The 21,977-nt window shown below is 34.4% G+C and overlaps 3 protein-coding genes across 5 annotated transcripts; 1 reads left to right on the top strand and 2 right to left on the bottom strand.

Moving 5' to 3' along the window:
- Positions 1–4,737: 4,737 nt before the first annotated feature.
- LOC100262761 (Lysine histidine transporter 1-like) lies at positions 4,738–9,509 on the top strand. Its single transcript, XM_002265272.5, has 8 exons — positions 4,738–5,382; positions 7,178–7,335; positions 7,435–7,818; positions 7,901–8,294; positions 8,371–8,476; positions 8,565–8,656; positions 8,753–8,821; positions 8,911–9,509. The coding sequence occupies exons 1-8, from the start codon at positions 5,356–5,358 to the stop codon at positions 9,007–9,009; spliced, it is 1,329 nt and encodes a 442-aa protein (XP_002265308.1). The 5' UTR covers positions 4,738–5,355; the 3' UTR covers positions 9,010–9,509.
- Positions 9,510–11,252: 1,743 nt separating this feature from the next.
- On the bottom strand, positions 11,253–12,490 carry LOC100267906 (TLC domain-containing protein At5g14285). Its single transcript, XM_002265084.4, has one exon. The coding sequence runs from the start codon at positions 12,137–12,139 to the stop codon at positions 11,381–11,383; it is 759 nt and encodes a 252-aa protein (XP_002265120.1). The 5' UTR covers positions 12,140–12,490; the 3' UTR covers positions 11,253–11,380.
- Positions 12,491–14,116: 1,626 nt separating this feature from the next.
- Positions 14,117–21,977, bottom strand: LOC100261067 (transcription factor GTE8). 3 transcript variants are annotated; one of them, XM_010662500.3, is made up of 11 exons: positions 21,647–21,977; positions 19,658–21,102; positions 19,517–19,565; positions 19,265–19,396; positions 17,466–17,536; positions 17,209–17,281; positions 15,601–15,681; positions 15,413–15,525; positions 15,242–15,308; positions 14,985–15,115; positions 14,117–14,874 (listed from the first exon to the last, which is right to left on the bottom strand). In XM_010662500.3, exons 2-11 carry the CDS (start codon positions 20,882–20,884, stop codon positions 14,605–14,607), a joined length of 2,214 nt encoding a protein of 737 aa, XP_010660802.1. In that variant the 5' UTR covers positions 20,885–21,102; positions 21,647–21,977; the 3' UTR covers positions 14,117–14,604. The 3 variants fall into 3 exon arrangements, with proteins under 3 accessions (XP_010660802.1, XP_010660801.1, XP_010660803.1); XM_010662499.3 differs by having other exon boundaries at positions 19,658–20,982; XM_010662501.3 differs by having other exon boundaries at positions 17,209–17,275; positions 19,658–20,982.

Here is a 21,977-nt window from a genome sequence, read left to right as displayed (position 1 = left end):
GGATTCTCCAAAACTTGCACACAAATTATTGCTGTTACATTAAATAACCCTGCAATAGAAAAATCTTTAAGTCGAATTAGCTGTAACCACCTCCAACATTCTGCTGGAAAATGATGGAGATATTTTCATGGCATTTTCTCGGAATCATCATGCATTGATTTCCCAAGTTTTGGATGCTTCCATGCATTTCACATTATGACTCAGCATGCCGGGAATGGGCTTATGATTCTTTCATCAATCTCCTCACTATTTTCCTTTTTTTTTTTCAATTTAAAAAGATGATATGATTGGAAACCTAATGAAAATATGACTTTTTTTTCTTTTTTTTTAATGGAAAAGATGATATAATTTAAAAAAATTATTTAATAATGATAATTTTTGGATAGTTTTAAAACTCTTGGAAACTGCTAATATCGCATCAGGTCCAATGAGTGGACTTGAATACCCAATATGTCTTGTCAAGTACCGCTTTACTATGCCCACTTCACCCTTTTTTAATGTGCTGATTTGCCTTTATCCTGGATTTTTTATAATTGTACAATGAATTTAAAATTAATTTTTTAAAATACAGTACAATGAAAACTATTTCTAAATCTACTATCATTTTTGTCATTTTTAAAGATGTATTTAAAAAGACACTTTATATCATTTTTTTTATAAATAATACATATTCAAAAAAATTGAATTTATATTGAAAATGTCTATTTCCACAATTTTTATATTAATAACATAAATTTAAAAAATTTGAATTTACATTAAAAGTGTCTCTTCAAGAGACACGTTTTATAATTTTACAAAATCGAATTTATATTAAAGGTGTCTTTTAAATAGACATTTTTCACAGTTTTCATATCAATTGCATAATAAAAAAATTGAATTTATATTAAAGATGTCTTCTTAAGACACACTTTCTACAATTTCATAAAATTAAATTTATATTAAAGGTGTCTCTTGACACCTTCAGCAATTCTTGCATCAGTCATCTATTGAAATAATTGAATTTATACTAAAAGTGTATTTTTAAAAAAACACATTCCACAATTCTATAAAATTAAATTTATATTGAAAGATTTTCCTTCAAGAGACACTTTTAGTATAAATTTAATTTTTTTTTTATAAGTGACTAATATAAAAATTGTGGAAAGTGTTTTTTCAAAAGATACATTTAATATAAATTCAATTTTGTGGAATTGTCTAGACTCCTTCAATGTAAATTCAATTTTGTTTACTGTGTGACTGATATGAAAATTATCAAAGATGTCTCTTCTAGAGACACCTTTAGTATTAATTTGATTTTATGATATTGTGGAAATGATATTTCTTTAGTATAAATTCAAATTTTTTTTTAACGTGTATGACTAATAAAAAAATGATGAAAAAGTGTCTTTTGAAAAGACACCTTTAACATATATTCTATTTTATAAAATTATAGAAGGTGTCTCTTCAAGAAACATTTTTAGTGTAAATTCAATTTTTTTAAAAAACATTTATGGTTGATATGAACAATATAGAAAGTGTCTCTTTAAGAAACACCTTTCAAAGTGACAAAAAATGTCGTAGATTTGGAATTATTTTTTAAAATACCATTTTTTTAAAATTATTTTTTAAAATAGCCGTACAAGTTAAAAAAAAAAAAAAAATTCCCTTTTTCCTCATCTTTGAGGCATGACAGCCCATGCCATTGGATGTTTGTCTTCCCTTTCACACACCACCATCAAACTATTGCTTACATATTCCCGCATCAGGGTGATGCTGCCCTGTGGACAAAAAAATTCTTTCATGTGATGTAACTCCTATACAATAAGAAAGAAAAGTTGGTTAAATTTCAATATACATATTCTCTACGTAGGTAAATCCAAACACAATCTGCCATACCTTCAAGTCAATTTCGGGCATGTCATTTTTATACTAAAATGCTATGTGTCGCAAGCCTCCAACCCTTGACACAAGCTCTTTGAAAAATTTGCCACCATCCCTTGTCACGGACGATTATTATAAGCCTTCCCACGTTAAAACTTCAACGGGAGAGAATTTTCCTCGAACGGTTTCGATTATCCTTTCATTTGGACTTCGATGCTCGATAGACACACCTCATTTTAGACTTTTAGTCCCCGCTAGGTTCGAGGATTTTTCCATTGATTTTGATATGGACTTAGCATTAGATGCCGATAACAGTCCACTAGGTTCGCGTGTTAACCCTTGGCATAATAATTGAGTCGAATGTCACATCTTATTTCACGTACATTACGGAGTGGAGAAAATTTGCATACAAGCTTAGAAAATATCTAAGTCCATGAAATAGAAATACGACAACTCAAGTCGACAGCATGAGTTGGGGTCAATTTTGGACAAACCATGATGGGCAAGGCCTAAAATTTCTTTGCGCAAATTCAAAAAAGGAGCGGTGTGGTTCATGGCATCTAGCATTGACTGGAGCTCTCGAGTCTTTTAAGTCTTCCCGATACCGTTGTGAAACTTCCGTATTGTTCATCTTGATGCAGGTGGATGAATTCCACTTGGGTGATAAGCAAGTTTCAAGTTTCAATCAGTGGGGTATTGATTTAGCTGAGACGAGTCCCACACTCCACGATCTGTGTGGAAGAACACGCAGCTTCAGTATAAACGGGACGTTTTGGTCCTATGTGACTGTTGACCGTATTATTAATATATTATAGACAAAGCCTTTATTCTAAAAATAAAAAGTTGGACTTCTTGTAAAGTTCTTGCAGATTCTGAGGATGATGGTACGCTGCTTTATCTTGGAAACAAAGGTTGGGGAAAGTCAACCTTCTCGTTTGTAGCTTCTGCAGCTGGCCATTTGTGTCAAAAGGAGAAAATTTTCAAAAAAAGCCTTCTGGCTGTGAAATCAAATTCAGCGGCGTAGAGTTTCAAAAAAGCATGTGAATGGATCATTGATCAGTACTTAACCCAACTTTTAAGGTTTCAGACTCAGCGATTACATCTCCTTAACGGGTCACCAAACCCAAATTAATTATTAAATATTCAAATTCTATATTTGAAATCAATATTTCATTCAAATTTTGAAGGAAAAAATTTTTATTGGTGTTTGTTTTTTTTTTGGGAATAGAAAATTTTATCTAAATAGGAAAAACTAAAATATTAATATTAATCAATATAATTAAATATTAATAAGTTACTTTTGATTTAATAAAAAAAATCAAATAATTTAATTTTTTCTATACGATTAAAAAACAAATATCAAAGAAAACCACTGAATGAAAATACGATAAAAGTTACGTATCAAATTTCAGCAAGGCTGACATTACTAGATAGTCCAATTCTCTTATCTTTATATCCTCTCCATGTCCCAAACAAATTAAAATAATAATAATAAATAGCAAAATTCAGTGGGCAAATCTTGTAAGTAATAATATTTGACGAAGTCAGAGCAGAATTTTGAAAAAAGACAGAATGGAAAGAAAGTCCAAATGATCCGGGTATAGATCAAAAATATAACATAAGCCTACGTGTAGAGATTGAAATGGAAATTAGGCACAAAAGCTATCATAAATTACATTTTATTTATTTATTTTTTTCATTGAGTTCCTTTCGGATGTAAATAAACAAATATTCCCTTAGAAAGTGGAAATGGGAAACCAAAACGGAGGGGGGGCAGGAGGGTTGTGGAGGTTTCCGGCGGTCAATGCACCACATGCTTAGGATTTAATTAATTATTCAACAAGTCCAAAACGTGGGATTGGTTTCTACTTTCTATGGCACATATTTTAGAAGCAAAATTTTCTTTGGTCGCACTCAAGGGGCTTTGATAAGTTGTTTGAATAAATGAAATCATATGTAATGTTCCATTCACATGCCACGTTTTTGTATGTCATGGGCTCGGCACCAAATAGGTCTTTGATTGGCTAATTAAGCTGATCGACATGTGCAACTATGCCCATTTTAATCTTTGGCTTTTTTTTTTTTCTTTTTTTCTTTTTTTCCCTTTTTTGGGTTGGAAAATTAAAGGAACAATATTATATTAAAAATCATTTAAATCAGTATCGACCATGACCCATGACTCTAATATCTATTTTGGATTGAGATTTAACCATCATAATTATTCTTAGAATATTATTTTGATGACCAATTAAGAATATTATTTTGATGATCAATTCATGAGCTTAAAAGTGACACTGTTACACCCTAATAGATATACTAAAATTTAAGGTCAGTAAATTTTTACATACTAATCTTCAGTAACTTAACTTATTTAAGTAAAATTTTGAAAATTTAACAAAAAATTGGCATTGAGGTATTTAAGTAAAGGTGATAATTAAGTGGGTTAGAAGCGGTTCGAACATTTTAAAAAAAATCTGGGATGTTATTACCTTGTTTTATCCCGTCTTATTTCAATTATATATATAATTAATTTACTGTTTATTTTCCTATTTTTAATATAAATAATGATAATAAAATTACTTTTAAAGTACTCACAATATTGGTACTATGCTGCAAATTTCAGGACTAGCAGGGTCATTATCACCTCAATTCAGGTACAGTAATAATAAATAAAAAAAAGATTAAGCCCTAATCACAAAAATTTCTTTAAACAAGAAATGTTCACCATTTTTTAAATATCTAGTATCAATAGTATTATGGCAACCGGCAGATTCCACAAGTGTTTCATGTCCCATCATCTGTAACTTTTGGCTTAGGTTTGGAATCTGGTTGGAATGGAGTAACACCAACCTGTAATGCGATTTTCAAGAATACAGCCCATCAAGGTTTTCCCATTTCTACAGTTCTACTACAGAACAAGACTTCAAAAATAAAAAGAGGAAAAAAATGATTGGTGGGAATTTGAACTCCCAGACCAGAATACAAAACTACAATAACCTTATCTTTAAGCATAGAGTTTTAAATTCAAATTTTTGTTTATTGAATGCGTACAGAGTTGGAATCTTCACCCATGAACCCCCCCAAAAAAAAGGTTGAAATTGATTAAGTAAAGGGCAGCAGGAGGATGGGGAGGAGAATCTTTTTTTCCAGCATAAGAACAGGGAAGCTAAAGAGCTCTGGTTGATTCGAATAGGGTTTTTATTTTGATTAAAACGGCCGGCTTGAATTTGTCTGGGTTGAGGGAATTTTTCTGGGTGTAGCCAGCCTATAGCCATAAGCTTTTTGTCCTGGCAACGACTTTGGAAAGTCAACAGAGAGGCGTCACCTTGTGAACCGGTAGTGGGTGAGGGTTCACCCCCACTGGAGGACACGTCTATTTAAATACCACATCCTGGTTAATCTTTGGAGACCATTCTTCTCTCTCTTCGCGTCTTCCTCTTCTTTTTCTCTCTATCTTCTCACATTTCGGCAAATTTTCGAAGTTGCAGTGCAGCCATGGGAACCCAAGGTCCACCCACCAGTGTGAGTTTCCTTCTATTTTCTCTCTTTCAATTCCCATTCTCTTTGCTTTTGGCTGCCTAGATTTTGTGGTTCTGCTGTCTTTTTGTGTCATCTTTTTGTGAGTTCCATTTAGATGTGGTTGTGATTGGTTCATGGGAAAATACTGGGAAAAAGACAAATTTTGGAGCTTTTTTATGTTGTGAAACCTTTATGTCTGAATCTGGTTGGATGGGAGGATTAAGGGTCATAGAATCAAATTCATCTCAATCAAACAAAGACAACTAAAATCCTTCCATCTCTTTAAACTTCCATGAGTTCTGCAAATAACTTGATTCAACTGCTTTCAATATTTTCCTTTTCTGCTTCTCTTCCTTCTCATAATCCAAACATTTTGATGCTTCAAGAAACATGATAGAAATCATATCTGGGTATTCTTGTTGCTCATCCACCTCATCTTCTGGTGTATTTATTTATATTTACTTTATTCATTTTCCATTTTCATAAGATTGAATATATGACACCGTTTCAATTACGATACTTACAAAATGGAAAGAGAAAAGGACAGAGCCTGTCATCAAGTTGACCGCATGACCATGACCGTACCTTAACCCTCAGCACAAGGCTTAGCTGTTAAATCATATTAACTTAACATACAACCTCTGGAAGTAGAATAGTGTGAGGATGACTTTTCCACATTAATCTAACCTAACAGGCAGGAGGAACCATCCTCGAAGCTGTAGTTAACATGGCTGATAATATATATGTCAGAAAATATCTTACAATTCATGTGCCTGCTACCAACTCTTGTTGACTTATGAAAGTTAATGGGTACAAAAGTGAACCCGCAAGTTTGAAAATTAAGATTTATCGTCTCTGCAGGGTTGGTTGATGATATGGGCAACTACTATTTTTAGGTACCTAAAATGGGTTTTAGAAAATTTATTTTTTGCTATAATTGTTGGGGGTTTCGTTTTGGAAAAAAACAATTTTCAAAATAAAAAGTGTTTGTTTTTTTTTATTGGTTTTTTACTTAAAATAATTTATTTTCAGAATTTAAATTTTTTATTTTTTTATTTTTTCATGATTTATTATAAATTTTTTATTAAATAAAAATATATTACTTTCTATAAATAGAAAAAATATTTTTCTTTATTTTTAATACTTAATAAAAATAAAATATTACAAAAACAAACAACCTAATATTTAACACTATTAAGTATTAAGGTTTTATTTAAAATTAAATTAAATAATAAACATTATTTAAGACTTTTTATATTTTACAGAAGAATTATTATTTCTTAAAAAGTATATATATAGAAAGTATATTTAAAAGTACTTGAAATATCAGGTTTCTTAAGATACAAAATTGTATTTTAATATTTTTCTAAAGATATTTCCAAGAAATTTTTAGAATGTATTCCCATTCATGGGTTTTTCCTTTTACATGATTTTCTCGTTCTACCTTGAAAATGGTTTGAGCTGTCTTTTCAAGTGGATGTGTGTTAAAAAGTGGTGGGCATGAAGAGTGGCCGGCCAATGGGCTGACAGGTCCAAGGTCTAAGTTGCATAGCACGTGGAGGCCTTTTCCACGAGAGATGACAAAAAGCCTTCTCCAAAAGCGTGGGGATACTCATCCCACTACCGAGATTCGTAGTGCTCAATTCCCTCCAAACCATGATGGCATGATATCATCCTTGCTTCACCCACTACCAAATGAAACCCAACCAAAAAAAATAAAATTGAAAACAAGTCTTGAGAGTCGCCATGGAGATTGAATTTTCTGTAAATTGATGTGTCGTTTGATAATCAATGGCAGATAGATGAAAAATTAGCAAGGCAGAAGGAGATCGATGATTGGCTGCCCATTTCTTCCTCCAGGAATGCAAAATGGTGGTATTCAGCATTCCACAATGTTACTGCCATGGTCGGAGCTGGTGTCCTCGGTCTCCCTTACGCCATGTCCGAGCTTGGATGGTATGTCTTTTGTGTCTTTACAAGAGATAGTTGCCTTATTATTTATGTCTGATTCCATTTGATTAAGGTTGAACATAAAAAAAATATTGATCTTTTCAGGGGTCCTGGTGTGGTGATAATGGTGCTATCATGGATCATTACTCTTTACACACTATGGCAAATGGTTGAGATGCACGAGATGGTTCCTGGGAAAAGGTTTGACAGATACCACGAACTGGGTCAGCATGCCTTCGGCGAGAAGCTCGGCCTCTACATTGTGGTGCCTCAACAGCTTATCGTTGAAGTGGGCGTAGACATAGTGTACATGGTGACCGGAGGAAAATCACTGAAGAAATTCCATGACACCGTCTGCAGTACCTGCAAACCGATCAAACTTACCTACTTCATCATGATCTTCGCCTCTGTTCATTTCGTGCTCTCCCATCTCCCCAACTTCAACTCCATCTCTGGTGTTTCTCTTGCAGCTGCAGTCATGTCCTTGAGGTACCAATTGATCTTAAGAAATGAAACTGCTGATCCAAGTGTGAGCCAAACACAATAACATATTTGATGTTTTGTGATGCAGTTACTCTACCATTGCTTGGGGAGCTTCCGTGGATAAGGGCGTTCAGGACAATGTGGAGTATGGCTACAAAGCCAAGTCCACAGCAGGGACTGTCTTCAACTTTTTCAGTGCGTTGGGCGAAGTGGCTTTTGCCTATGCTGGGCACAATGTGGTCTTAGAGATCCAAGCAACCATACCTTCTACACCTGAGAAGCCATCTAAGGGACCCATGTGGAGAGGAGTGATTGTGGCCTATATAGTTGTGGCTTTGTGTTACTTCCCTGTGGCTCTAATTGGATACTGGATGTTTGGGAATGCGGTGTCAGACAACATTTTGATCTCATTGGAGAACCCTGCATGGCTTATTGCTATGGCCAACATGTTCGTGGTCATCCATGTTATTGGAAGCTATCAGGTGCTGTCCCAAACCCCCCTAATTCAGTCGTCTCAAATCTTTCCTCCAACTCATGGTTTTGTGTGCCTTCATGCAGATTTATGCTATGCCAGTGTTTGATATGATAGAAACTGTCTTGGTAAAGAAACTGCATTTCAAACCCAGCACTACCCTTCGGTTCATCTCTCGGAACATATATGTTGGTAAGTATTCAGGATACTTCCCTATCAACTAAGATATTGCTGGGATTGTGGTCTATGGCATTAAAATCAATGTGTTCGTTGTTTGCAGCATTCACAATGTTTGTCGGCATCACATTCCCGTTCTTTAGTGGCCTTCTGAGTTTCTTTGGAGGATTTGCTTTTGCGCCTACAACGTACTTTGTAAGCACAGGGCTCTTGGCAGATTGTAATTCAATTTACTAGTCCTGCAATAAGGATTCATACTAATGCTTTTGTCACTCATTTTATGTTCCTCAGCTGCCTTGCGTAATGTGGCTCGCCATTTACAAGCCTAAGAAATACAGCCTATCTTGGATAGCTAACTGGGTATGTTCTGACTTGATGTCTCATTGTCCTTATTTCATTTGCTTCAAAATTTGTGTTCCTTTGATCTGATCTTGCTTTGTTGATTTCAGATCTGCATTATTCTGGGACTTTTGTTGATGATTTTGGCACCTATTGGAGCGTTGAGGAACATCATACTCGAAGCAAAAACCTATGAATTCTACTCTTAAACCATCCTCCCACGCCAAAAAAAGAAGGGAGTTGTGAAATCTACAGCAATTTCCCCCCCACCCCCCTGCAGAGAAACATTTATGCAGATGATGATACCCAGTTACAAACAGTGACCAATGGTTTATGGTTGAACAGGGGTTGTGCAGTAATTATTGGGAACTAAATAGTTGGCTAAATACAAAGACAATTATAACAAAATTTCATATAGGACTTCACTGTTTTCTCCATTGCCATGTTCGTGCTAGTGTTTGTACGTTCTTTTTTGTGTTTGTTTCTGGAAATGGGTTCCGTTGATTTTCATCAGTTTCGATATTGAAATAGGAATACGTAAAGTTGATGTTTTGCCTGAGCGGCCACTGTCACTGAATCACCTTGAAAGCCATAAAAGACTTTTCTCATTAGAAGCAGAGCACGATTGGCATGTATCTATTGTCTGTATTTGAGACAAATGAATATATAAGTTTGCCAGTAAAATACACAACTGGGTCCAGTTTTGAAATCTGCTTGGATGGCTTGCATGTTTTTTCTATAGCCGTCCAATTATTATCCTTATTTTCTATGGCATAAGTCATGTTACATGTGCATTTATGTCTCATTGCTTTATACGAATGTGGTGTCTTAGTCCCATTATTTATGCTTTCATTAAAGAACCTAGATTTTTTTTCTTTTACCCTTTCAACATAGAAAGCAACTCATTTCCTGGTATGCAATGACTTCTAGGGCAAAGCAATAATTTTTCTCCATTGATGGATGATCACTGGCTTGGGAAAAACCTCTATTAGGACTGCTCCAACAAAAAGAAATAAACAAACAGAATATCATCATGTCATCCTAACTCTATGATGAGATGCTCCAAAGAAAATATCAGCCTATGGTGATGCTGTCAGGAATGGGATCAATATCTATCATAATCCCTGTCAAACTTGTACCTATTTTAATTAAACCAGTTCCCATGATGTCTACTTTTTCTGATCAAGAGCAAATAAAATATTTTAGTGGTCTTCTTGGATTCATTGGAGAACATGAATTACCACCAACAACACAGTTCATAGGCCATAACTTGCTGTTGTTACATTGTAATAAAATGGTTCCAAATTTTCATGTGGCTTGCAATACAAACCAAAAAAGTTCTAGCTTAAGCTGGTGTACCAATCCAATTATGTACAATACTTGGATTATGTTTCTTTCTCTTGTTTGGCTTCAAAATTTTAGCTTACCTAATCTGGTTTGAATTCATTAATTCCCCATGGGAGGATCTCAGAAGATGATACTTCAGCCAACTTCAATCATCAGTCCACATCCAGAGGAGGTGGACTGCTGCCAATTGCAAAATAAATACAAAGATGAAATGACAAAAAATTATCACAATGCCAAGCATGGCGGCCATGCTAAATACTTAAACTAGGTTAATAATCAATGAGACATCGATGGGTAATTCTGCAATCCTGGTGTTGTATCCTATTTTATTTGATAACACTTGCATTTGCAACCTTCAGAACTTTTTTGTTCACTGTTTGGGGCCAAGAATTTACCTAGGATGAGATATAAATGCACATAAACAAGGGATCAAGAGATAAATTGCCAATATTCTATCTCAAATGTCCAGACTACATAGGCTGCCAACTAGGCACATAGCCAGGTTGGATTCAAAGGATGGATTTAATTGCCAGCAAAATAATGACAAGAGGGAGGAAGCAATGCAGGAAATAGAAATTGCATAACAAGCAAGCCAACTAACATGTTGAATTTTGGCCACTTCTACCTACACATTTGATCATATGTTTCTGGTTGGTCTGCTCCCACCTAGACAACAGACTAAAATTTTTTTAATGGAGATATTCTTTATTCTTTCCTAATTCAGATGACCCAACTGGACTTTTGAACTACAAGTAATGCAGCTCTGAAGATGCTTGCAAGGAACCTTCAGGTAAAAAGTCAACAACTATTGTATAATTGAATACACCCCATTATCATTGGTTGATTAGAAACCAACAACTTTCAAAGGAATGCACCAAAAAGAATAAATAAATATATCCAATTCGATAGCAAACAAACTCCAAAACATGTTCAATCCATGGAAACACCATGCGGATCATTTGAATTAGAAAATATAATCCCAGGTTAAGCAGAAAATAACCTTCCGATCATATTCATGGCATTCAAAAACTATTCCCAGAATACAGAACTACTCGGATTTGTAAGCTAAAAACAAATGTATTTTCCTAAATTAGAGCCTGCAGAGTAACAGAGAACCAAACTGAGCTTAATGAGTTCCCATAACTTAAAAGCAATCGGGGTAAGTTTTTCACCAATCAAGGTACAATATTGGAATGTAAATAAACCAAGAGAAGAAGAACCCAATTGATTGGCCTAACTTACTTTCTTCTCTAATTTCTGCAATTTGGTTTTCCTTTCCCTATACAACTCAGCCCAAAGATTTGAAATCCAGAGTATACTAACCATAATTGCCGATAAAACAACGAAAATCCAGGAAACCCAAACCCACCTAGGAATCACATGATCAGCGGCCCCACTCAAGAAGAACACACCCATTTTATACATGAACAGCGGCCCAATAAATCCTCTAACGACGGAATAGAATGCATAAAATGGAGGCGACAAGAGCTCATACACTTTCGCCGCAGTCGCCACGTCGGATTTCAGAGCACCGGCGAGCGTCCACGTGTTCTGGAACGCACTGGTGACCTCTGCCAGAACAAGCAAAACGAGTATGGCGTACGAGCCGTGGAAGACGACGTAACGGCATGTGACGAAGACGAAGAGTGTGGCGAGGTGATGGCCAATGAAGAGGATGTCGCTGGGGAAGAAGACCAAGTAATGGCACAGATCCATCAAGAAGTAAGCAATGCTGTAATCGAGCACCAGGCCCTGAAACGCCGTATTGGGAGCAGCAAAGCCGCGCTGCGAGTCGGCGTAGAGCGCAAACGAGGCCAAAACCACCGCCGGAGTGCCATGGGCAAGAGAGATGAAGCAGCTGGAGGCTTCAGGTCGGATCTTGGGGCTCCAATTTCGGAAGACGACGAAGTAACCAACAAGGTAAATTGCGAGAAACAGAAAGAAGAAAATGGGAAGATTCGGAAGAGAATGAACTAAAGTTAGGGTTTCCATGGAAACCCTAACTGAATTCAATCTGTATGATTTTGAATCTGAAACAGAAAAAAATTAAAGCTAGGGTTTGCAGCAGGGAAGGGGGAAGTGACGGTGGGTGGTATTTAGTATTTACGGAAGAGGAGAAGTATAGGGGACCGTTTGCGAGAGTTAAGAAGCTAAGCTCTGACAGGATTGTACTTATCGAGGATTGAGAGGTCCAAGATGCATATTCCAAACAGGACTTTGTATGTGATATTCCTGGTGACGTTGATGCTCATCGAGGTTAGACTTGGAGAGTTAGAGAGTCTTTAGTTTGATAAGGATTTGAGTTTATAATTATTATTAAATTCGCATAATTACATTCCTAGTGGGATTCAGCCTTCATCCTAATCATTATTTTTATTTATATATATATCAATTAAAAAATAATAAAAATATTTATAAATAAAAAATAAAAAAAAGTCGATTGGAAGATGAATACAATTTGGTGATTTGTTTCATGACTATTTTTTAAAAACTGTTATTTGATATTTTGTAAAACAAAGATACCTTTGAAAACCTAAAACATTTTTAATCTATTTTTATTATTTTTAATCTATTTTTATTATTTTAAAATGTGTTTTAAAAATAATTATTATGTCTACTGTTTTATTTTTAATTATTATATATATTTTATTGTTATTTTTTAAAATAGCTTTTACAAAATAAGTGAAAACTAAAAAACAGTTTTTCAACTACCAAACGTGTTTTCCTGTTTGGTTCTCAAAAAATTTGAGGGAAAATGTAAAGGAAATAAAATAGATAGGAAAAATAAAAGGAAATAAAAAGTAAAGAAAAATAAAAAATAGAGTTAAAGATGATAAATTATTTTTATTTGCTACTTCAAATTCATTTTATTTATTTTAACTCATCAATATAAAGATTAAATAATTTTAAGATACATAAGTTTCTAATTAATTTTAATTATATTTAATTTTTTTTTAGAATATTTTATAGGACAACCAAATATAAAAAAATCATTTTTCTTAACATTTTTTTTTTATACTTCCATTGCATTCTTTATACACAATCTTGATACAATTATATTTTTTACATTAATGCAATATTTTGTCTAAATTTTAGTTTACTTTATTGAAAAATAATAATTATTTCAATCCAGCCTATTAAATTTGAATTTAATGAAATATCAAAATTAAAACATTTGCTATATATATATTTAAAAAAAAAACGGTTCTTTCAATTTATAATTTTGCCTACTAAATATTAAAATATGGAACCTTTGCTATATGAAATATAACAAAAAAAGAAATTTACAAATATATAATATATTTTTTTTACTTTCATTTCCATGAGATAATAATAATAATAATTGTTATTTAAATAAAAATATTAGAGGAGTTAAAGTATTATTAAACACCTTAACAACCAAAAAAGAACTAAATTTAATTAAAATCTTAAAATCTATTCTTATATCTATATCTATCTTTTCTATTATTCAAGATTTCATTTTATATTATATTTTAGAAATAAAATATATATTATTCATTATTATTTTCAATAACATATGTACATGACACGTTTTTGCATTTTTCTTTTTTTTTACTAATATATTAACAAGTAATAACATTTTTATTTTTTATATTTATAAAAGGAAAACCATAAAAAAAAATCATTTATTTAATAAAATTATTTATATTTTACCAAATTCAAAAGTAACTTAAAAACGTTTTATATAAAAATAACAGGTAGAATAAATTTTAAAAATATAGAAAAATAATTTACTAACTTAAAAAAATTTGTTATCTCTCTTCATTTTCTAACCATAGGTGTGTACATGTGCGGGCCCTTAAAAGAGAATACTGGATGAAGCCATTATGATAACCATACATTATATACAACTTTGATAGGCTTTTCAAACAGGTCCATTGTAAAACCTGGATATGGAAAAAAAAAAATTCTTATGATGTACAAGAAGCATTTTGGAACAAGGGAGGGTGATGAGATTGATAAACCATTCATTATGGGCAAAATTTGATCATCACTGTGTAGATTGGTGATAATAAAAGGTGTCACTTTGCACGTATCTCACACTTATGGTACCCATACGGTATACCCACTCCAATAGGAGTCCATTAACCTTTGGATTCATCAAAATTCTCTCTCCCACTTGTAACAGAGGAAACCCAATCAGCAATTTAAATATATGACCTTACCCTCTTGAGACCCCACCAGTCTTGCAAACCAGTGGACTACAAAAAATCCAAGCTAGCTTTCCATGACTACTAATTATGCTTCTCGTGCCACTCCATTGTAATTGTCTGCAATGGTGTCTGAATCTGGGCCACAAACAAGAAAACACAGCTCTTTGCCCACACTTCATGCAACATTAGAAGAACCCGAAGTGCACGGCATGATTTTCTGATATCAAGTTATGCTATATTTGTCCCTTTAGTTAAGCCAGATACTATCAGCAGAACAGACGGCTAATCAATTTCTCCTTCCTCCACATCGTTTACAACATCTGGAGGACTATGTGGCTCTCCGTCTTCTTCCTCATCATCCACTTTCATGTACAATCCAAGTTGCTCCAGTGGGTTACTGCCAACAAACCTGAAACCACTCAAGCCATCTTGAGAGTGATCTGGGCTTGTCTCATCTACAGAACTTGGTAAATGCTCAGCGGGGGCAGCCCTAAGCAGTTCCAAGTCTTCAAGAAACCGGGAGTTCTCATTAATTTCAACAGTCTTTTCCATCTGCATAATGTTAGAAAAACTTCGAATAAGATCTGCAGGTGGGGCAGGGGGAAGCTATACTTCTAGTGTTATATATATATATATATATATATATGCGCATGCTCATTTACCTTCTGTAATGCTTGTCGTGCTGCTGCCCTCTCAAGCTCCCTCTTCTTCTTAGCTTCAGCTGCAGCCTCTGCTTCAGCCCGCCTTCGAGCATCTTCAGCAGCTTTGGCTTCTGCTTGCAACCGAGCTTTCTCTGGTCACATCGCAGCAAAATAATTTAGAATGCTTTTAAATATGTTAATACACCTTATATACAGATATAACACCATTCACTTGGAAACCAAAAGAGTAAGACCCCAAAGTGGTAAACGTAAACCACCTTTCCTTCTCTGCATTTCAAGTTCCTCTCTCTCGCGGCGCAGTTTTTCAGGATCCCCCTTCTCGCCCTGATCTCACCAGATCAAATTTTACCAGGTTACATTTGTAAATGCTCACAAATGGACAGCCACAAATAAGGCAAGTATACAAGCAGCCCAAATTTGAGACCAACCTGATTAAGTGTCTTTTCTCGAGCTTTAAAAATGGTATCAGCAAATCGATTCTTCAATACAGCAGCCCTGTAGAGCTTCTCAGGGGATACCTGCCTATCAGTTAAACTCTCCCCTAAAATGTTAAACAGGGTGATCAGTGAGATGGTACCCAAAACTAACAGCAAATAATTTTCTTCTTTACTCTTACCATCTTGCTGGCTATCTGACTCAACATAGTTTGGCTTTTGCTGGGAAGTCTGCTCAAGTTGATCCACGCCACTAACAGATTCTGTAAGATAATGTGTATTAGTAAACTTCATAAAGAACTATTCCAGAGGAAATGTCCATGCTATTATCTTTTGGTCAGATGCATGACCAGCACACAATGTTTATCTAACATTTTTTTCCATTGTTAACAGCTAATGTATGAGAAGCCTCATTACTGCAAGACCATTAATTGTATAAAGACAACAATTTCCCTATTTTTGTTTCCCTTAATAACAGGAGGGGTGTTCAGATCCCACACTTCCAAACCTTCTGATAGGATTTTATATTTAATGAAAATGATTTTTAAGATTAGGAGTGACAATGGGCCATATCATGTCAGAGTAATGTTATGTTGTGATAAGAAATACTGAAAATTTATTTGAATAAAAATCTATTTAATAATTGCATCAAAATGACTCTTAACACTTTATTACATGGATAACACAACACAATCAGTATACGGTTTAATCAATTTAATAAATGGGTTTAGTTGAATCATGTACAATGAGCACAAATAAGCTATTACTATGATTTTAACCTTTTAAACTCATCAACAAGATTCTAGCATACTAACACAATTATAACACATTAAACCTCTTTAACATTTTAAATTTATAAAAAAATATTCTTAAAATACATTTTGGTTGGATTTTAAGTTCTAATATTGATTTTTTTTAAATATCAATTAATTTAATTTTTTATTTTTTATTTTTTATTTATAAGTAAAAGCAATTGTATTAAGAAAGCCTGAAGTACACCTGACAGTATACACAGAGTATACAAGGCAACTAGGCCAAAGGAAAAGAAAAAACAAAAAAACCCTCAATTACAACCCAACCAATCAATGAAATCGAAGATGGACCATGAAGCACAATTTACATGCACCCTAACCCAATCCAAGAACATGTTTATAATTATTTAATAGGAAATGTATCCAAACAAGCACTTAGTTATTTAATTTTCTTAATTTATGATATTTATAGTTAAAAATAAAAATAAGGATTTTTTATTATACTAATTTTTCAATATAAAAAATAATTTTTTATGGCCTAAACTAGTCATGAATGGTATGGGTCATAATTGTGTCATTTTGACACCATTAAATAAACACGTTAAAAGGGTTGAAAGGATTAAGCCATTAAACTCAAACACAACTCTTTTATTAAATGGGTTGTATGCATTTAACGATCATGACGCTAATATGATCATACTCAACCAGAACCCTCTAAAATTTATATCATTTTCAAATAATGTACCAGGATATGTCAAATTTGTTGCCACTATTTAGGGTATTTCAAAAAGTTACAAAGGCAGATTGCTTTGCTTGGTTAAATACACTTTTCGTAGGCATTCAATTGGTGAAATCCAGTCGAGATGAGATATGGATTTCCCTTTTTTTCTTTTATTGAGTCAGAACATGGGGATATTAAGTCATACCAGGGTCCACCAGATTAACACCATAGCAGAACCAAACACAAAAACCACTTTCTTAATATTAAGACACTGAAAAACATGCATCACAAAATAAGGATATGAACAAGAGACTTACGGTTCTCCTCACATGGATTGCCAGCACTAGTCTTTTCATCTAAAAGTGCTCCAGAGTCTAAGGACTCCTGTCCCTAAGAAGGAAGGAAGAGTAAGTAGGCAATAAAGGGGAAAAAACATCTACAAGTTGCAATCTCACATGCATCTAACATCAATAAACCATGCTCCACCCAAATCCAACAAATAAAAGCACTATAATGCGTGACTTTCCTATCATGAGGAACATGTAATTACCATGTTAATCCAATAGCCACATACCTCAGATATATTTACTGGTTTTGAAGTTTTAGCACCATCCAGTTCACTTTCAGAACTGCTATTGTCTGGCTCTGCAAAGTAAACACAGTTATTGTATCACATACTAATAAAAATAAAGGCAACAATAGTTAATCAATACTGAATAAATCAAGCAGCAAAAGAATGCTAGTTATAGATGAATAATGGAAAATTAAAATTCATAACGAAGCTTTCTGAATATTCAGTTCAACATAATGGCATATATGTCTTCCAGATGCAAATATATACACTTTAATACATTCTTTTAGCCCCTTAGATAGGGTTTTGAAACACATTTAAGGAAAACAACATTTTTCATGGTCAACAAAAAATAGGGTACAGTCAATAATGTTGTTCATCATGTTTTCACAAAATATATTTTACCAAAAAAAAAAAAAAGTAAAAAAAAATTAAAATGCAATAAAAGAAAAGCATAGAAAGCTATATTTTAACAGTTCCCTCACCCCACAAAATAATGTAAACATGAATAAAATGGGATGCAGTAGCAACAACAAAATCTCTATCCTAAAGCCATGGAGGATAATCCAGGAAATTAAGTCATCAATAAACATGGTGAGCAACATGGGGTAGTTTGATACCAACACACAAGTATTGACAGCCTGTGAAACATGCCTGTTGTCAACCAAACAAAATCACAAAGAACTTTGAATTTTACCAAATACAACTAAACAGAGAAAATTTCCAAAATACAATCAAAATAAGGGAAGTGCCCATTATTATCCAAGCCTCAGGTCAGAACAACCCCCTCTCCAGAATATCCCATCTTAGACAACAAAAGACTCATTTATTTGCGTACATATTGACAATATTATTCTCCTCCATTCATGATGCTGGCAGGCCAGCCAAGTACCAATTAATCACCAAAAGCAACACAATCCCCCAAAATCGGAAAAGAATGTTTGCTAAATTTCTAGCATATACCTTTAAAATAAACAAGGAACCATCACTTGAGGAGGAGAAAGCTAACTAGGCCTCCTCCTTTGGAATCAGAAAAAGGCTGTATAAAAGTTTCCATTGGTTAATAACATGTCCTACAGTATATGAGGTTTTAAATTCATCACATCACAAGATTCAACAAGGATTCATCAGACTATTACCCTCTAAATATAAATCACTACAAACTAAAGAACCTGATTAAAGATGAAGTAGTGAAGCATAACAAAAAGGGCATTTCAAATTTTTATTTTTATTTTTATTTATCAGAAAGGGCATTTCAAGATTTAGGCAAGTAAATCTAAACCATATTCAGAGGGAGCTCACTTAGCTTGGCAAGCTATAACTGAATTAGGCAAAATGACTGGATCTTTGATAACATGAGCAGGCTTTAACAGGCAGCATTTAGCTTATGATGTTAATTGGCTGATAGAATGGATTGGATTGGCAGTGGATTAGTAAAAAATGGAATACATCACATAGCCACCATGAATTGTTTATTAGAACTAAACAATAGATGCTTTGAATAATATGTCCATCCAATATCACTATACCAAGCAGAGAAATAAACTGATTGGATTAAACACCTAATTATGCACATTAAGTGGTGATGAGGCACACAAGATAATGCTGGTCTGCTTGCAAGTAATTTCATTCCCAACAAACTTTCACATCTGAAATAATAGTTCTTAATGGAGAAATTAAAGTGTTTCCTTCTATGAGTCCATCTATTAAAAAAAAAAGGAAAAAGAAAAAGGAAAAAGGTAAATTAAAACATATGAAAGACTAAAAAAAACACAAACCACATGGTGGACAGGATGAATTACCACTGAAGCTTCTTGAAAGAACACATTTACTGCTTCTGTGCTCAGTATCTTTTTCTATCTCTACTGGGGGATAGCTTGAGACAGGGGCTTCATTCCCAACAATATCAATGTCCTCCTCAACAGGGTCATTTCCTAGAAGTGTGCAATTCATGAGAAAAAAATGACAACAAAAAATTAAGAAAAAAAAATTGTTGTAAAAAGTTGATATCAAGTTTCCAATTTAATATGCAATCAAATGGAATAGATAATAACCTTTGCATGGTTGAATGGATGAATTGCTAGGCCCTGAATCATGCAACAGCTGTGACAGAAAATAGAGAACCATGGCACCTGTTATACATATAATCAAAATATAGTAAGAAGCTTTTTATTCCTTGTGGATAGGACCAATACCTCTATTTCACAAGGTTCAGCTTTTCCATGGCTCTTTTGTTTCTCTTGCAAATAGTCATCTAAAAGCTTCCTCAAAGTGAACAAGGTATCATCACTTAGAGCTTCGATATCAACCTCAATCTCGTCATCCTCCCCAGTTTCCCTTCCATTCGAACTGTGTACCCTCAAGAAATCGATGATTTGGACAGGTATTTCTCCCAACAAATCCTCCAAGTCTCTTCCTAAATTCCGTTTCTCATCAGCTGTCATGACCTTCTGAACAGGCTCTTGTATAACTTCATGATGCGTTGAAGTAACCTTCCTCTTTTTTGAGGGTGGCATTGGCTTAGCAGTCTTCATTTCCCCATGAGTGCCGTACTTTCCAGGTAATGACTGAGTCTTAGTCACTGGAAGCTTCTTCTCAATAGTTTTCCATCTTACTTCAAAAAATTTACTGAGAGTATCAGCCATCTTGTGGACATCATTTCCAGGCGGATTGAAAGTTTGTGCATTAGAGAAAGTCAGCCTCACATCAGCAGCAAAGTCCAATGGACTTGAGTATGCACCTGAAGCTATCTTGCCCTTTATTGTTCCCAAATCCATTGGATGCTTGATAATAGTAAAATAATCTGGAATGTTCAACTTCACTATGTCAACAGGTTCATTGAAGACCCAACCATGCTGATGTGACATTAATTGTTTCAGAAGCGTCTCACACTGTTTCATCAAAAGCACACTTGCAGTACTTGGTGCAGAAGCTTGTGTTGCTGATTCAAACCTTCCTGAGGTTCCCCGGTTCCATGCACGGTTCTTGTTACCCAGAGGCTCCAATTTTTTCCCTGGTCCAGAGGTCAATGCTGATGATTTTCGGCCATTATCCACATGCCCTCTTTGTCCATTGCTGCAACTGAGAATATCACTGGAAGATGACAGGGCAACACCATTTGTTCTCTGCAAATCAACCTTCTTCTGAAGGAGCCGAATCTGTTCAAGCTCCATTCTCAATCTAAGTACTAAATCCTTTCTTTCAGAGGGAGAGATGTTTGATAGAGGAAGAACTTGAATGGGAACACTGAAGCTGTCACAGTTATTAGAATTCAAGTTGATGCATTTCCTCATGGGTACACATGAATCTTCTGAAGCAGCAATCTCCATGTCAACTCGTCCTGAGCTACCAGATCCCTCTGACTCCCCCTGGTTCTCAAAAGCACGATAATATCCTCCAGGAAACCTATCGTTCTTTGCCATAATCAGAGCCAGAACTTTCTCTAAGCACTTATTTAATTTGTTTCATGGACTGTTCTCTACAAAAGCTGTAGCCACCATAGGATTAAATCTCTTTAATTCTGCATATATCAACCATTGGAGTATGATTATCCCCTCAGGCCGTTCATGAAATCTTATACTTTCAGCTTCCTCAATATTTAAAACCTTAGAAACCCTTTGTTGGAACAACAGAGTAAAATCTGTGTATAATTGCACATTTGTAATCATATTTTTATAGTTTTTGTTAGTACAAACTGAAAACAATCAAATTCAACTAAATGAAATAGCTGAATAAGGCTTTACCTACCAGAGTTTTGTGTTTAAGCATTAACTAGATAATTATAAATTTCATCCAAATCCCAAATTTAATTTCTTTTCTTTTAGTTCCCTTGATTTCATAGCCCCCAAACCCAATCGAGCCATTAAATGAGAATGTCTTTTCCTGTTTAAGCCATCGCATGAGGGTTTTCGTAAATTGACAGATTACTCAGTTGAAAAAAAATCCAACATACTTATGAACAAAAAAATGGATAAAGTAAATGGTTTTAAGTACAATTAGATTACTCTACTGAATTCCCAAACCCAGATTTTCCTCTTGAAAATGTCAACGAACAACAGAATTGAATATTTCTCGTCACAAACAACGCTCGCCTTCACCGATTATCTTGTTAAAATCAAAGAAAATAAAACCGAAAATAATCATTAGAAAAGTATAACACGACCCAAAACCCTAATATCAATTACCATTCGCTAGGCGCTCCGCGATTTCTCAGTGGCTCAACCTCCTCGCTTCCGATTTAATGGAAACCCACCAAACGGACTTGGAGTGGAGGATACTCGTAATCGAAGACGCAATACTTGAGTAAAACCCCAACAACAGAATCCAATAACCGCAGTTAGAGCACGAGCCAAACCAAAAGCCAGAGAAAATCGAAGCAGAATATTAACTTAGAAAGGCAGCAGCACAGTGTTTGGAAGCTTGAAAAACTCGAGCGGAATCCGAGGGAAAATCTGGATCTCCGAGGAGAAAAACTCGCGAAACCCTGTCAAATGCGAAAGAGGCGAAACCTTAACC

The sequence above is a fragment of the Vitis vinifera genome, chromosome 14 (genome assembly GCF_030704535.1).
Source record: "Vitis vinifera cultivar Pinot Noir 40024 chromosome 14, ASM3070453v1".
Classification (NCBI taxonomy): Eukaryota; Viridiplantae; Streptophyta; class Magnoliopsida; order Vitales; family Vitaceae; genus Vitis; species Vitis vinifera.
This window is presented reverse-complemented; position numbering and strand designations above follow the sequence as displayed.

Coding starts and splice junctions, on each gene's coding strand:
- LOC100267906 (XM_002265084.4), bottom strand. CDS start 12,139: ATGGAAACCCTAACTTTAGTTCATTCTCTTCCGAATCTTCCCATTTTC.
- LOC100261067 (XM_010662500.3), bottom strand. CDS start 20,884: ATGGCAAAGAACGATAGGTTTCCTGGAGGATATTATCGTGCTTTTGAG. Junction 15,682..17,208: donor CAATCCATGTGAGGAGAACC/GTAAGTCTCTTG, acceptor ATTATCTTACAG/AATCTGTTAGTGGCGTGGAT. Junction 15,526..15,600: donor GTCAGATAGCCAGCAAGATG/GTAAGAGTAAAG, acceptor TTAACATTTTAG/GGGAGAGTTTAACTGATAGG.
- LOC100262761 (XM_002265272.5), top strand. CDS start 5,356: ATGGGAACCCAAGGTCCACCCACCAGT. Junction 8,295..8,370: donor ATGTTATTGGAAGCTATCAG/GTGCTGTCCCAA, acceptor GCCTTCATGCAG/ATTTATGCTATGCCAGTGTT. Junction 8,477..8,564: donor CTCTCGGAACATATATGTTG/GTAAGTATTCAG, acceptor CGTTGTTTGCAG/CATTCACAATGTTTGTCGGC.